This window comes from Anolis sagrei, chromosome 1 (genome assembly GCF_037176765.1).
Source record: "Anolis sagrei isolate rAnoSag1 chromosome 1, rAnoSag1.mat, whole genome shotgun sequence".
Taxonomy (NCBI): Eukaryota; Metazoa; Chordata; class Lepidosauria; order Squamata; family Dactyloidae; genus Anolis; species Anolis sagrei.
Genome location: NC_090021.1, coordinates 186,213,916 through 186,231,282, shown reverse-complemented (window position 1 = coordinate 186,231,282; position 17,367 = coordinate 186,213,916). Strand labels below are relative to the sequence as shown.

Genomic DNA, 17,367 nt, shown 5'->3' with positions numbered 1-17,367 from the left:
TCCTCCTTCCTCCACTATTACATTTAGGCCTTCTTCTCCATGTGGGTACTGGTGCTGCTTGGGAGCTGCAAGTAGAAGGGGGAAATGGTGAAAGTCACTGCCCCTTATATAGTGACAAAGTATGCCCTAGCTTTAGGCAGAAGAGGGTGCAAAGTGAATAAAATCAGATCAATAATTCATTTCCGAGATTCAAATGGCCCCTGTTTCATTTCGTAAAGATTCAGAGGGCCCCCTGTTCCGATTAGTAATCCGAATTTTCTTAATTGTTTTGTTATTTATTTATTTGTCGTGTCAGGGCAACCAGTCAATTGTATTACATTTCTAACAGAACAAAACAAACAAACAGACAAAATACAAAATTTGTGAGTTTGGTAGTTGATTAAATGTCCTTTGACCTTTGGCCACTTGGAGTGCTTCTGGTGTTGCTGCAAGAAGGTCCTCCATTGTGCATGTGGCAGGGCTCAGGTTGCATTGCAGCAGGTGGTCAGTGGTTTGCTCCTCTCCGCACTCGCATGTCATGGATTCCACTTTGTGGACCCATTTCTTGAGGTTGGCTCTGCATCTCGTGGTGCCAGAGCGCAGTCTGTTCAGCGCTTTCCAAGTCGCCCAGTCTTCTGTGTGCCCAGGGGGGAGTCTCTCATTTGGTATCAGCCATTGGTTGATGTTCTGGGTTTGAGCCTGCCACTTTTGGACTCTCACTTGCTGAGGTGTTCCAGCGAGTGTCTCTGTAGATCTTAGAAAACTATTTCTAGATTTAAGTCATTGACGTGCTGGCTGATACGCAAACAGGGAATGAGCTGGAGATGTCTCTGCCTTGGTCCTTTCACTATTGGCTGCTACTTCCCGGCGGATGTCAGGTGGTGCAATACCGGCTAAGCAGTGTAATTTCTCCAGTGGTGTAGGACACAGACACCCAGTGGTGTAGGGTGAAGTTTTGTTATGATTTGTTCTGTTCACTGCAATTGAGAAATTTTTGAGGCTTGATTCCCCTTCATTTTTATGACTATTAGCTTGGCACACTTGTAGGCAACATTTAGAATGTTTCAGAATGTTTTGGTCATCCACTGATTTTAGGAAATGTAAAAAAAAATTAAAAATTACAATAGGTATCGCCATCTGCACAATGAGACAACATAAGCAGGGCATCAATCATGCAAAGGTTCAGAAAGATACGTTCATCTACTGATTTTTAGAATTTTTTATGTTTTTTTTCAATTAAAATTATTTTTTAAAAAAACTACAAGAGGTAGCCCCTTAAATTATAGTACAGTGAGACAACATGAGTACATCCACTGATTTTAAAGAATTTTTCAATTTAAGCACATGTGATTAACTTAAACCCCTTATCACACTGGGACCCTAATGTGGGCAGCCCCATTCTTCTTGCATGAGCAGAATTCTGGGAAATGTAGTTTAGGATGGGGCTTTTTGAATACACTGCTACAGAGGTCCTCACCTTCCCAAACTACATTTTCCAGTGTGATAAGGCTGTAAATAACTTTAATATAAATGAAACTTAGAAGCAATAAACATAAACAGTGAGTTGATAAAAGAAGGATTTAAGAACTGAAGGCAACAAAGGGGTGTACAGTTTGGGGAGGGAGTATGGGAATTTGGAAAATATAAATTTAAGATTGGATAATTTCAACAGAGAAAGTTTATAGACCAGATATGGAGGAATAGAAAGAAGCAGAATTATTAAAAACCTACTAGTTTAAGTTTTAACAAACACACAGAACATGCACCATTCATCTTTCTCTCTTTCAGTTTCCTACAACTCTAAAAAGAAACACAGATATTGAGGGTAGGAAATCAGCTTTGCAGAAAGCCATATGATTGGCTTTCTTCTTGGTTCTTCTCCTGATTGGCTGACAAGGGGAAAAAAACCAAAGTTGCCATTGTCAGTCATTTCAGCCCCCTCCCAATCCAAACAATTATGGAGTATGTTACATTGAAAAAAACACTTCTGGAAACTCTCTGAAACAACAAATCTTTACTCATCTTTCTGAAACCTTTTGGAGACTTCTATTTCAATTCTTAATGTTTCAGAAGGTTCCTGTTCCAATTAGTAGGCCTGGGTAACAACGGAAAAAATTGTTTCTAAAATCGATTCGTTTTTTGGGGATTTTTGCGTTTCGATATTTAAAAGAATTCCGAAATTTTTCTTTTAAAAAGTTCGATATTTATGAAATTTCATAAATGTTAAAAAAATTACGAAACATTAACGAAACAAATACGAAACAATAACGAATCGATTCGTTAATGGCGGACGCGACAGCGCAATACGCTAAAAAACCTCCAAATGGGACAGGGGGAACTTCTGAAGCCTCCCTCTCCCTCTGTTGTTGACTGTTGGTGTGATATTATAATTTTTTTCACTAATTAAACAAAAACCAACTATAAAACTTGCCCCAGACATGCGGAAATAATAACGAAACGACCTCAAACTGATAACGAAACGAATACATAATGAATCCGAAGCATTTACGAAACAAATTTAAAAATTCATTTCGTTTTTAAGTTGCTCTAGAATGGTTCGTTATCGCTTCGTTATAAAAAAATAACGAATTTTTAACGAATTACAAATTAACGAAACGAAACCGCCCAGCCCTACCAATTAGTAATTCAAAATATTATATTAATGAATCATACAAATCTCCAAATTACAAAACAGGGTCCTTAAACTTTGCGCAGCCCTATTAGGCAGAGCAAAGTAGCCATTGGCCTACTGTACAGGAGCGAAGAGACAGACACATGAAAATAATTTATATCAAGTCAGATCATTGATCTGTTTGTTTATTATTATTGGCAATGGCTTTCCAAGATCTCCAGCAGAGTTCACCATTTTTAAACGGAGATGTTAAGGTATCAAATCTGGAACCTTCTTCATGCAAAGTACATGCTCTGTCAGAAAGTTGTGGCCTTCTTTCATTACATACAGCAATGGGCTTCGGAAGGTGCAGAGAACAACACTTTCAAAGCACCCAAATGGAAATCTGTCTTGGCCTGGCCAGTACTTGAGCACTATTTGGTGCTTGGGAAAAGGCAGGATGACCATTTAAAAAATGAAATTATAATGCATAAAAATAAGTATGCATTTTGAGAAACCACCAGGATGCTAAGTACTCTTGGAAGGATGATCTGAATATTTATTTATAAATATTTACCTACTACTACAAACCAGAAAATTAATACATGCATATTAATATACAACATCGGAAGGCTAGTATAAACCCACTGGATCAATGTTGAAAGCTGAATCAACACATAGATAAATGACATTGATTACACTCTAGCCAGGACTAAGAATTGTGTGCTTCATGCTGTGAATTTGTATGAAAGAGGGTAAACTTGTATTTAAGTTTTAGCATGCATTTAAAATTAAGAATAATTGGACCAGGTCAAATTTCTTAGGAACTTATTGAATGTGATAGATGCAGTCACACTGGATGCCCTTGCTCTAAGTAACTGCAGGGAACCAGGTCCAAGCTTTTTGAACTAACAAAAGAATCTTAAATCTGGCCTGATAACAAATCTTCTTTAGTAGCATTATTTTGTCATGTTGATAACCTAGTCAAAACTGTAACAGTTTCAATTGCTAGATCAGCCTTAAAGTAGTCCCATATACAGTATATTGCAATAATCCAGTCTTGAGGCCACCTGTGCCTTGACTAATGTAGCTACACCATCCCTGTCCAAGATAGCTTTATTCTTATATGACATAAATGCTTTTCCTGGCCATCCTCCCAGAGCTACATGGACCTCCTATACCAGCAGCATTGGAAGGATAGCCAATATGGAGCTGGAAACTGTTCCTTCTCAGGCTTGCCACCATCACTGCTGGCTTTCATTCATTAGCAAGCAGAGTCCAACCATTAGTACAATGAAGTGTCAATCTCACTCATTTGTACTGAGGAGAAAACAAACTGACCTACCTTGACAGTATAGTAGGTAGAATTATCACTTAGTTGAAAAATACCATTATTTCAGTGGGTTTTCTGTATAACGTTTTTAAGAAATGGGGAATTGTCATCTCTGAATTCCCTTATATAATTGGCAAGCTAAAAGAATACAACCAACAGGTTTCATCAGATTCCATAGGGACAACATTGTTCATTAAACAGGATATTGCTAAATCAGCCAGTTAACAAAGCAAAGGGCAACACATTAAAATGAGTGAGCATACATGTTCTTTTGTATCCATAAATAGTTAATGGTTGCAAGTATGAGACTCCAGCAGTTCCATCGTTTGAAAGATTAATTAAGGTAGCCTCAACCAACTGCAGTGCTCAGAAAAACGTAGTTTTCTGTAGATTGATAGACTTCTGGGAGAGAAAGAACTGAAACTTCTTTAGGCTGTAATTTCCTCCAACCTGACTTGGTCCTACAAGTAAGCAGAATGAGGTAGCCATTGACAAGCAACAGAAAATCTCTCTCTCTCTCTCTCTCTCTCTCTCTCTCTATATATATATATATATATGGAATAATAGACAGGCATTTCACTGCAGTGAATTGCAACACCGCAATGTCAGAAACCCTATGTCGTATAGACATTGACTATAGAGGGCACCTTATGAACTGCTGATATATGTCACGCTTCTAGTGTGCAATGAGTTCTACAAATGTTATTGAGGTGTGCTCACACATCCATCATGCTAATGGCATTCATCAGCACAAATTCTTACCTCTTAGCACTGTTTCAATTGACTGACTATCTTTTTGAAGTATTTTAATAGTGTTGTCAGGCACTGCAGTGTTTGTGATGGTTAAAACCTAACCCATAGTTCTTTTTTACATGGCTAGGACATCTCAATATGGACGGTTCTCCCCCCCCCCCCCACCTTTTTTTAAAAAGCAATGAACCTGTCATGAATTGGCTCATAAGTGGCAAGACCTTTGGATTCAGTGTCTTACAAAACTCTTATTATATTCAAAATTACAGTTCTTCCAACAGCACAAATTAAATAGCTTACTGTCAGAGCCTGGACAACTTTGGGAGAAGAATGCTGACTTCTTAAATAGCACATCTATTGTGACCACCCAGTGCAAAAGAACAAATTTTCCAAGGTCTGCACAATATCTTCAGGATCCCTGGTGCAAATAACAATGTGACTATTTTAAATAAATATTATCAAATTGTTAACACACTGAAGTGCACCCACTGAATTGAAGGAATATTGTTATTGGATGAAGTGTACCTTCAAGTCATTTCCATCTTATGGCAACCCTAAGGAAAGGATGCCATTTGATTTTTATGGCAGGATTTGTTCAGAGGGGGCTTGCCTTTGCCTTGCTCTGAGGTTGGGAAAGTGTGACTTGACTGCAGTCATTCAGTGAGTTTTCATGGTTAAGCGGGGATTCAAACCCTAATCTCCAGAGTCATAGTCCAATGCTCAAACCACCATAATGGAATACTGTAACTTACATGCTTGTTAACTTATCAAGTTCCTATTGATGTAATAGGTGCAGTATCATTGGGAGTAACAACTAGAAATGAACACACAGAGAGAGCATTTCTAAAATCTAAGTTAGTCTGAGGAATGTACTTTCATACGTGTTACTATGAATTACCAACCCCTGTAAACCTCATCTCCCCATTCTGTCTTTTGATATGTCCTTTTATTTCTATTTGACATCTAAACAATGGATTCTGAGATACAATTATAGGTCCTGAGAAAACACATAATCTAAGAGGGATTAATTATTGAAATTGATAAAGGCTACTTCTAGACATTTCAAAGTTATATACCGCAATAATAAAAATGTGTTCCTTCCTTCTTACCCCTATCTCAGACATACATATATAATAGTAATTACATGCTATGGGGAAATGGAATTCTTTGAATTATCCATTACTGGATAGGATATGACTCTTTTACTTAAGTTGACAAAAATGTATTTTACTGAACTTTTTATTACTGGTCCTATGTATACTTCTGGTTGTACTCGGATGCCCTGTTCTCTAATTTGAATAATGTGGAGTAATCTGTCATGAAGGAATTAACCACTGCTGGGTAAAATGAGTGATCTTCAAGTCTCCTTGTAGAATCTATTGCTTTGATACATGAAACACTATTTAAGTCAGAAATCACTTAGCCCCAGAGGTTCCAGTGCAATTGAATAATTTTAGATACGAAAACTCTGATTTACCATGTTGCAGGCTGGGGTGTGCATGATTATTTTCTTCCTGTTATTCCTGAGGCCTTTGTAACCTTTAAATAACTCACAGCCAGAGGTCCATATCCAGCTCCCCATGCTGTGCTAATGATCACATTATACCTAATGGCATATTTATTAATGGTGGTACTTTGGAGAGGGTGAAGGACAATGGATCAATCTATGTGTATACATATCTGAAATTGCATGCTGGACCCCTGGGGTAGTGTATACATTTAGACACTGCTATAAATGTTTTAGAAATACAGTTAAAGAGCTTGGTGTGCCCAATCAGAAAGCAAGCAGACCTGTCTGAGAGAGGGCCCTGTATGCACAGAGAGTAACCACTTAAAGTGACTGCAGGGATCTCATGCTTCTTTTTACTCAACAACTCATGTGTCAAATAAAATCAGTCCAAAAGTAGCTAAAATATTGGCAGGGGAGAGATGCAGATAAGTGATATGGTGCACGTTTTGCATACCTGAGTCTCCAATAGAAATGGGAAAACATCTTTATAAATGTTCAAAAACCAATCCCCCCTTCAAAAAATCAGGAAACTCTGATGAAGAGAATACAAGACTGATAAGAATCTTTATAATTCTGAATGCATTTAGCAAATATTAGCATCTCTTTATCCAAGTTTGGAAGAATTCCTTCTGAGACGATCAAGGGTTGTATACCTCTGTCTAGGAAATTCATGACAGATGAAACCAGATGAGGATTTAGATTTTCCATTTTTACTCTGTGTGAAATCATTACTGAGGATCCAATTTGGTAAAAAAACAAAACCTGAACTGAAAATGATTGTAATTATTTAGATAGTTGTGATAGTTCATGGAAAGTGTGGGTAGGAAAATCAAGGGCCTCTTTTAGCTACAAGCTCAGCAGATGAAGTGATTTTAGCATCCTAGGACACTTTCACCCCATTTGTTAAATTGGTGGACTGGATAGCAAAATGTGCTATAACATGATGTCCATCATGCAAAGACAACGTTTTTGCAATTTAAAGAACGTTTGCCATGTTTCTATGATAGAACTAATTAGGAAATGACATTTATAATCCAGGAACAAAAACCATAATGTAGAAACCATAAAAGCACCTTCGACATATGGCCTTCCAACCTTTGAATGATGATGATAATGATGATGATGATGAAGATGATGATGATGATGAAGAAGAAAACATGTTTCTAGTTTGAAAGTGTTATTTCCTGTTTAATGTGTTCTCCTTACTTTAAAAGTAGTAGTTCTACTCCAGGAACTTTGTTTTTGAGCCAAAAAATAGTTAAATTGGTGGATGATGATAAATTGGTGGAGACAACAGCAAAATGTGCTATAACACAATGTCCTTTGTGCAATGACAAAGCTTCTGCAGTTCACTACATTTTATTATAGAACCAATTAGGAAATGATATTTGTAACCCAGAAACAAAAATCATAATTTACTGAAACTTTGGCTGGCCATGGAGGGGCAAATCTTTCTGATGCCGAGCAGTGCACTGCATTCTGGGAAATGTAGTTTAGGACAGGGCCTTCCCAAATTACATAAGGCTCCTCCCCAAATTACATTTCCCAGACTTTTCCCATCAAAAACTGCTCCCTCTTTTCCCTGTTCCTAATGCCAAGACTCCATTAATTTACAGAGGCACTAAGGTAGCCGTTGGCTTTGCTTTCAGCTTTGCTTACTTGCACTGAATATGAAACTGACTTTGGGAGTCTTCCAAGATTTACAAAACGAAAACTAAAAAGTATCAATTCTTAAATTTTTGGTGCGGGCCATGCCCACATATCACATATCAACTCCTAAGTAAGAATTAAATAAATTTGATCTGAATTACAAGGACTAACAAAAAAATGCACACCTCTATCTAATGAGTACCAGTAGAAATTGTTACGGATCTAAAGAGCTATCTGTATGCATTGATCTCTCTCTGTGAGGGTGTTGTTATAAAGACTACCCTCGTGAATTCCTTCACTTCAACACTTATTGTTGGATTATTTCCCCTGGGTTTGCAGAACCTCCTCCTCACTTATCTTGATAGGCTGCTCTAACGGGCTTTAACAGGGAGAAACAGTAGCATGTTCATCTCCAATTGCCTTTCACTCTGAGACTGAAGAAGAGAACAACCAAATGCAACTAGCAATAGAGGAGGTAGAAAGCCAAGGCAAAGGGGGGGGGGAGCAGGAAGGTATGGGAGACATGGGACCTCATCATATTAAGGTCCTCCAGCTGAGTGACAGCTGGGCAATTCACTGGGCATCATGGTGAATCCATGGGGCAGCAGGGGGAACCATCATTCCACATTGCCGCTTTCCCCATTAAATGAGGGAAAGTGTTGCTTCCCGGCTTTGCCCTACACTGTCCCTGTTATAACTAATGAGAACACGGGAAGCCTCTGGGTTCTACCCTAGGACACTTCCAGGATGGATCAAGGATGGAGCCCTGCTGGAACTAGCCTTGTGTCATGTGATGGGTTCTGGCAGGCTCCATCCTGGAAGCATCCTAGAACAGAGCCCAAGGCTAAACTGATATGGTCCATAGATGTTGAAACCCTTACAAATGCTGGCTGCAGAAGTCGTGAACTACTAGTTACATCTTTACAGTAACTAGCAGAGGAAAAGAAAATTCAGTTAGACTTTAAGCAGAACTCTTTTTGGCATCTACGATATTCAAGTGTATGAATGTTCTTTGTCTTTCAAATGTCAGTACTATGCCGTGTATGTGTGTGTGTGTGTGTTTGATTAAGATTGCCATTGCATGCACTCTTCAAATGTTTCTGAATTGTTCCTGAATTGTACTGATATAAATACATGTTTCTTTGTTCTTTCTGTTTCAGTGCTCCAGGGAGCGGGCCTATGTTCAGATCCACCACAGTTATGGTCCGAGATAATTTGAATGAAATCCCTCGACATGCTTTCATCGACTCCTCTAAAAAGGAACAAGAGTTCAACTTTGCATTGTTGCACAGCTCAAAGACTACCAGCAATGTTACATCAGTTGCTTCCTTGTCTCTTGCAAACAACAGTAAGCCAGACATTGACAAGCTGGGAGATCAAATGCAAGGACTCCATGGTCACAAAGTGGGCTTTTCTTTTGCATTTCCAAAGAAGGCATCAATCAAACTTGAATCATCAGCAGCTGCTTTCTATGAATATAATGATGAAGCATCCACTGAGCATGGGCTTTCCCGAAGGAGTCGTTTTCTCCCTGGGCCTTGCAATCTTCAGGTGTCATCAGATGAAGAGCTTGCCCCATCTTCTGAGGAGAAACATAGTTCAATGGCTCCAGTGACAGAAAAGCATACCGGCCATACTGAATTTACCCCCATACAGGACTCAAATGAACCAGTCAGTGAAGAGAACACAGCAGAAGAAGTCAAGGAATCAATATCCCCTGTTTCTCATTTGAAAATAAATGGACTTGATGATTCTGATAACTTCTGCATTAACGTGGATTCAGCTGCTTTGCCTGATGAAATACTTGCCAGGGTTTCCTCTGGGACTCCAGGCCTTCCCACAGAAAGCAATAGAGATGAACAAGTGGGTGATGAATGCACAAGTCTCCCTGCGAATGAAGAATGTTTATCACAGCATGATGGCCAGGAAGAAAATGATCAGAACATTAGCAGTGATTCACCCACCGCTGAAGCTGAAATTAGAAAGCACTCATCTGATGGACTGGTTCCAGCAAATTCTGAAGGGGAAGCAATTGCTCTGCCTTGTAAACAAAATTCACAAAAAAGACCTTTTGAGCCATTTGTTCCTGTGCTTAACAAACATGGATCAAGCATTCTTCAGTGGCCATCTGAAATGTTAATTTACACGAACACAAAGCCATCCATTTCATATAGCTGTAATCCTTTATGCTTTGATTTCAGGTCATCAAAACTGAATGAATGCCTCGAGAAAAATAAACCACAGTCAAATATGCCAAAGTCTTCCCATAAGACTGGATCAAGCCAGGGCGTATTTCTAGATAACACAGATAAATCAGTAAATACTGATTGTTCAAGTGACTTTCATACATACCAATCCAATGAAAAACCTGCTGAAATGGATAACACTTCAGCCAATGGTTGTAATCCTGAAAAAAGCCAAGATGAATTAAATGTGGATACTTCACAGGTGACTGAGAAGCAAGAAAATCACCATAGTCCCCCAAAATGTATAAAAGAGGGGTTTTCTGACCATAAACAACAAAACAAAACTTATGTTGAAAGAACACATGAGAAGTGGTTTCATAAAAACAGGAAGAGGAAAAGAAGGAGAAAACTATGCCATCATTACCATTATGAGGAAGTCACACAGGCAAATCCTGAAATTTCTCCAGTATCTGAACAGCAAAATAATTCTACTGTTGTTAAACATCAAAAGGTTCTGGAAGAATGTGCAGGTGAAAATGAACAGGGAAGTTCTACTCCAGATATGTTGGACCAAACACCCAAAATGCTTGTGACTGAGAAGAGTGTCTCAACTGGAAACATATCTGCATCCACACAGGACCATGAGAATCAAGCTCCACACCCCACCTGGAATGCAAAGGATGATACGGACTGTTGCTCAAGCTCTAACAATTTGTGGAGAAGGAACAACACAATTTCTCACAGACAATCAATTAAAGCAAGTTTGAATTCTGGAAGATATAGTTCTGTTTACTCTAGATCATTTTGCAGCTGGAGTATCAGAAGATCCAGTAGTAGCCCAGACTATAAAGATTCAAGGCACTATCCCGATGAAAAATATACAATGCAAACACAGCCCATAAAGAGAGCATATAATTCTCTCACGGATGAGCCAGAGAGATTGCATCGAAAAAGAAGACACCATATGCACTCTTGCTCATCAGATGAAAGTTCCAATGCAAAAGCCTATTTTTCAGAAGAGAATTTGAGGCACACATGTAACGTAGCATCACCTACTAAACCTAAACGGAAAAGAAGGAGAAAGAGAGCAAAAATTCACCATATGTTCATAGAAAGTGTTTACAGAGACATTGCGAGGAATAATATCAAGACTCCAAAGGAAGTCTCAGTGTTTAGTGTTTCTCCCAAACAACCAACTGAAGAATGCACAGAGCAGATAACAAGCCCTTCCATCCCAGATTATGAAAACAATACAGAAAAAACAATGCAGCCATTAGAAAGCCAAACAGACCCACAGCCTGAACAATCACTTTCATTAGAAAACACCCAAACATCAACATGTTTGGTTGCAGAGAATGGTCCCCATCCAGAAGAATGTGCATGTTCTGATTCTCCTGTTAGTGAACATAATGTTCTGGAAAGAACAAAAGCCAGAAACATGTTGGAAGAGGGAGAAAAAAATGAAAATGTGAGTGCTCCTGAAATTCAGGCTCCGAATAAAGTGCCCAGTCTTGAAAGAAACCTAGGCCAGCCTCCTCCTAAGGCATATCTGTGCCACTATGAAGTAGCTGAGACTGTACCACAAGAAAAACTTAATCCATCCTCCAGTGAGTGGTGGCGGTGTAACCCAGGTATATTTCATGCCCCGCCACCATTGCCCTTTAAAGAAGCACACATGGACAGCCATGCTTTCTTAACCACAGAGCAAATACTTACCCCATTCACCTTGCCTGAACATGCACTGCTCTTGCCCCCAGAAAACCATGACAAATTCAAAGATCTGCATTGTGAAGCTTACCACCAGATCATGCACCAAAACTTGCTGGCTAGTAAGATGAAACTTGCTTTTCCTCCAGCTGCAATCCAACCTTCAAATGGCCCTCTTCCACCCTTGCCTTTGCAGCAGCCCCTCTGTTCTACCTCCATCACAACAATCCACCACACTGTTTTGCAGCAGCATGCAGCAGCCGCAGCTGCTGCAGCCGCAGCCAGTACTTTTAAGGTCCTTCAGCCTCACCAGTTTCTTTCCCAAGTCCCAGCTCTTTCACGAACACCTTTACCTCATTTGTCAGTTGGGCCAAGACTTTGTCCTGCAGGCCACACAGCCATGGTGGGCCCACCCCAGTTGCCATTCATTTCAGCTTCAGTTCTCCATCCAGGCCATTTGGCTTTCCCTCCTTTGCCACACACACTCTTTCCTTCTCTCCTTTCACCACACCCAGCTGTTATTCCATTGCAGCCTCTCTTTTAGGCCTCAGGTTGAACCATGCAAATGAAAAGACGAGTCTTATATGGGGGAAATACACAAATGCTTTCCATCAAAAATGGACAGAAATCACTATACTGCTAGATTAAAACCAAGAGGCTACATGAACCTCCTGATCAGCAAGCTATTTGTTATTGATCTAACAATGCAAATATCTATGTGTATAGTGCAGAGTCATAATAAAACTAAAGCACTGAATAGTCTAATATTAATGCAAACTACAGATATATATATATATATGTACGTATGTATGAAAACAATGTCTCAAAATATGTTAACATGTATATAAAATATATTTATAGTACTGTAAGTTATGTTGTAAAGTATGCTCCTGTTTTTTTATGATTATATTTGTGTATTTGCACCTAAGTAATGTTTAGACAAATCTGATGCACTACGTTTTGTATAACATTCCTTATAATCATAAATATAGTAAGAAACTCCCTCTTGCAATAATTGGTTGTTTGTTATGGATTTGATATTTCTTTTTTAATTATTAGATTTCAGCATTGTGTTTCTTGTACTGTTACATCTTCAAAATAATGGGGTTTTTTTTGTCTTTTAAATAGTAGACTCTACAATGTGTAGGCTAACCATTTCCCATAGCTTTCTCTGATTTATGATCAGAGACCAGAGGGGAATGGTCATACTGTGCACAGGTTACAAAGGGTAATAGAGCTGATTATATTACCCTCTTGATTTTTTTGCAGAAAAAATATGGCCCATTAGCAGAGCATCCCCAATGTGTGCTTTTCTCTTTAAATAATTCTAAGCGATGGAAAAGCAAGCACAACATATATCTAGAAGCCTGAAGACTCTCTGGTTTGCATGCTTCCTCTGCTCTGTGTAGATCTATAAACATTCAAAGACAGGTCTGTGAGCTGGAGAATGGCAATCAACCAGCCTAACACAGCTTGTCCCTCATTAATGGCCCTTGGAATAGCTTGCTAAGACAAGGGAGCTGCTGTTATGTGTCCCAATGCCTGAAATAACATGGCTTATTGCAAACTGTTGTATCCCCCATCAATGTCTCTATGCAGGATATATTGATGATTATGAGAGTGCAAAGATGGGACAGCAATCAGGGCAATACTGCTAAGAATAGTGGGATAAATCCATACTAAGGCAAATGCTGTGGACTTCCTTGCTTCAGTCTCAACATAAGAGCTCTTGTAGCTCCCTTAAAATATTATTAGTATGGTTGTGGGTCACTCTGAATGGTCAGATCTGTGATATGGTAAGAAAGGGGTGATAGCCTACTATCAGAGGCGGCCCTAGGTAATTTTCAATGGTAAGCAAACAGTATTTTGGCGCCCCCCCCCCCCCCAACCAATCACTGATATATATTTTCTGTTCGTCGTGGGAATTCTGTGTGCCATATTTGGTTCAATTCCATCATTGAAGGAGTTCAGAATGCTCTTTGATTGTAGGTGAACTATACATCTCAGTAACTACAACTCGCATATGTCAAGGTCTAATTTCCCCCAAGAGTGCCTCAAGAGCGCCCCTGGGCAAAATCAACTATACTGCAAATGCTTACTTTGTGTAATGGGTTGAGCCACCCTTGCCTACTATCAACTAAAGAGACACATGCCATGAGTGTGCACTTCCTTCCCTAGAGTTCTTTAAGCTCATGCATATATCCATTTTGTAGTAGTATATTCATTCAGCAGTAATATATCCATTCAGTTGAATTTTCCAGTTCTCTTCTATATCACTTTAAGAGAGCTGGTAGAAAACGGCCATGTGAAGGAAGGTTTAGAGCAGGGGTTCTCAACCTGTGGTTCCCCAGATGTTTTGGCCTTCAACTCCCAGAAATCCTAACAGCTGGTAAAGTGGCTGGGATTTCTGGGCGTTGTAAGCCAAAACACCTGAGGATCCACAGGTTGAGAACCACTGGTTTAGAGAACCTGCTTCCACCTACAGCTGAATCAAACCTAGTATCCCCTTTTCTTTCTCTCTTCCCACTTATTTAGAAATGTGCCTCACCTGAAGCAGAATCATTATGATGGGATTTCTCCTATTAGGTAATGACAGTGGGTATTAACCACATACTTTCACAGCCATTGCAAACATAATAGCTGAAATCTCTTTGATCTGGCTAATGCCCCACCTACACTGCCATATAATCCAATTTCTTAATTTTGATTGTTTGCTTTAAACTGGATTATATGGCAATGTAGACTGAGACTCATATAATCCAGTTTAAAGCAAATAACCTGAATTCAGAAACTGGATTATATGGCAGTACAGGCAGTTTCCAAGTTATAAACAAGACAAGTTCTGTAGGCTTGTTCTTAAGTTGAATTTGTATGTAGATTGGAACAGGGACATTTTTAAGTGTAACCCCAGCCAATAGGATAGCAAAGAGGGTTAACACCCCTGTGGTGTTTATTTTGCTGGCTGTACCCCTGTTCAGAAGATCTGACCACACTTTCTGTCATGGTAATAATTTGATTTTGAAAAATTTGGCTTGTTGTGGGAAAAAAGGACTAGTGATAAGGCTTTAGTGGAGACCGCTTTTCCCCATGATAATTCTTTCAAGGGTGATTTTCCCTCCCGAGAGGTCGATTTCTCTCACTTCCTGTTGCCTCACTCGCGTTCTTAACTATGAGTCATTTATAAATTGGATGTTTGCAATTCAAGGGGCCTAAACTGCTGACACAGTTGTTGACTTGTAGAGCAACACCTGGGTAAATCCCACTAATTCAACGAGTCTACTCTGATTAGAGGTAACAATAGGATTCAGGCCAACCATTTTCAATACATCTGTCACACAGAACTTCCAGTCATGGACAATATCATAGTCAAGCAGAGACATATGATATGATGTAACACTGTTAACTATTGCCAGGTCAACTTCAACTTATGGCAGCCCTATGAATGAGAGTCCTCCAAATCACCCTACTCTCCTCAGCAGCCCTGCTCAGGACTTGCAGACTCAAGACAGTGGCTTCCTTTATTGAGACTATTTGGCTGGAATGTAATCATCATCTTTTCCTACTGCCTTCTACCAGTATTTAGGGATGTTCATGAATTGCAGAGCCAATGCTAGCACCTCCCAGGTCCAGAAGCCAGCAAATGTCCAATGCTACAGATTGCTTTGGTCATAGATTCACCATTTAGAGGGTGCTTGTTCACTTTAATTAGGAATACTTTTCTAGTCCTATATCCTGCTAAGTACCTACTGCTATATCTCTTTCGGAATTAGGGATGTGTTTGTGGTTGCTTTGCTGTTGGTAAACATACACCTTTTAGACTTGCAAGTTGGGCAATATGCAGTCAACAGCTGAGTACTCCTGAAATGCTGATACTGATTATAGTGATAAGAACAGTGAGTTGGATTCACGTAAAGAACCTTATCACATTAAGGTCAGGATTTGTCACACATATTGCAAATCTGTGGGGTCCCAGATAGAGGTGTGGGGAACCCATTGCTTGATGTCCTGCATGTCCTGACTTACCACTGGCCCCATCCCATGGGGAGAAGCATCTGCTACCTGTTTTCCCCTATTATTGGAAAGGCAACATGGGAAACCTCCCTTGTTGCCACTGCAACATACACCACTTGCTCTACCATGGAGCCCTGCTGGAAGTAGATATACATGGTGGAATGGGCTCTATGGCAAAAGTGGAGAGCAAGCGGCCTACCCAGCACCTTACAAATGCTACATAGAGGATCAGCAACTTACTGAAAATGATAGTATGTACTACAGGAATTGATGGAGGGTAAATTCCTACAAATTGGATGGAAGCGCCTTTAGTAAGAGGTGCCATACTATTCATAGGAGAGGCAAACGAAATGCCTCTAATTAAATGTCTTTAGTTATCATGCTTTGGTTCCCTTAGTGTCTCCCTTGGTAATGGTCTTCAGTCGAAAACAATAGAGTCAGCCCTCTATAGCTGCAGATTTGACTTTGCAGATTTGATTATTCACACATTTCATTTAAATTAACTCTTGGAATTTAAAGATTTCGCAGAAGTTGACTGTACAGCAGTGGTCCCCAATCTGTGGTCCATGAACCCCAGTCATCTGCAAGAACTAAAATATGATCTGTGGCCTCACCATTACTACACCATTGCAACAAGAGTAACTGGTCTCGCAAAACCCTCTTATAGTGCCAAGGCTTATTAAATATCATTTTCTGTGTGTGAGCAGATGGTGACTACTGGATGGCATTTGTTCTGTATCAGAAACTAGAGCTGATGTGGTCTATCGAATACAATTTTTTGAATCAGCACCCCAAATAACCAAAATGAATCTAAAATTGCCCCAAAACTGAGTAATAATGCTTTTGGTACTAATGTTAGAGAGTATCCCTGGTCAAAGTGGTCCATGGTTAAAGTGGTCCCTGGTCAAAAAAAAGGTTGAGAACCACTGCTGTAGACTCATGCTAGGGGATCTAGAGATTTCTAGAGGGCTATTCTTTCAAGGTCTTTCAATTTTGTGAAGAATCTGTGCTGACTGTATTATTCTGCTACTCAGTCCATGTTAAATTAGACTATAAGGTACAAATTAGATTTAAAATATACTAAGACTTTAATTTTTTTAAAAAAATGTAATAAAACATAGACATACCATTTTAATTTTACAAATATATTTTAAGCAATTTTGATTTATCCTTTTCACAGTGATCTCTGACTACATTAACTAGCTTTCAAACTATTTAATACTGAATTCACTGGAGTTCACTTTCAGATAATTGTGAATAGGAGCATTGTCTGAAATTACTGATTGTGAACAGCCAATTTCAGGTACATTGATTTATTTTTTAAAATTCCAGATACACTGAAATCTTGTTTTTGTACTATAAAAGCAGTTTACTCATACAGATTTCTAAGTGTTTTCATTCCAAATTCTGTGATCAACATTTGGAAAAGTTTAGCAAGAAATTCAGTACGCTCTCTGTTTTAAAAAGTTGGCATTTCTTTAAATCACTTGGGCCCATAGAATTAATTAATTTTCAGATTGCAATGATAAACCTAAATTAGGTTATAGATTTTGTTAAATTACTTCCCATTCCCATAATAGCAGCACAGGGAAATGATTGAAAAGTTAATATGTTCCACCCAAATGAGAAA

At 39.1% G+C, this 17,367-nt stretch overlaps 1 protein-coding gene across 3 annotated transcripts in view; it reads left to right on the top strand.

Moving 5' to 3' along the window:
- Window positions 1–12,741, top strand: part of ZNF804A (zinc finger protein 804A) — a 263,923-nt gene extending 251,182 nt beyond the window's left edge. For all 3 annotated transcript variants that reach the window (XM_060780212.2, XM_060780221.2, XM_060780229.2), the window contains exon 4: window positions 8,994–12,741. In XM_060780212.2, coding sequence (XP_060636195.2) covers window positions 8,994–12,270 — 3,277 coding nt within the window. In that variant the 3' untranslated portion in view covers window positions 12,271–12,741. The remainder of the gene's footprint in view (window positions 1–8,993) is intronic.
- The last annotated feature ends 4,626 nt before the right edge of the window (window positions 12,742–17,367 follow it).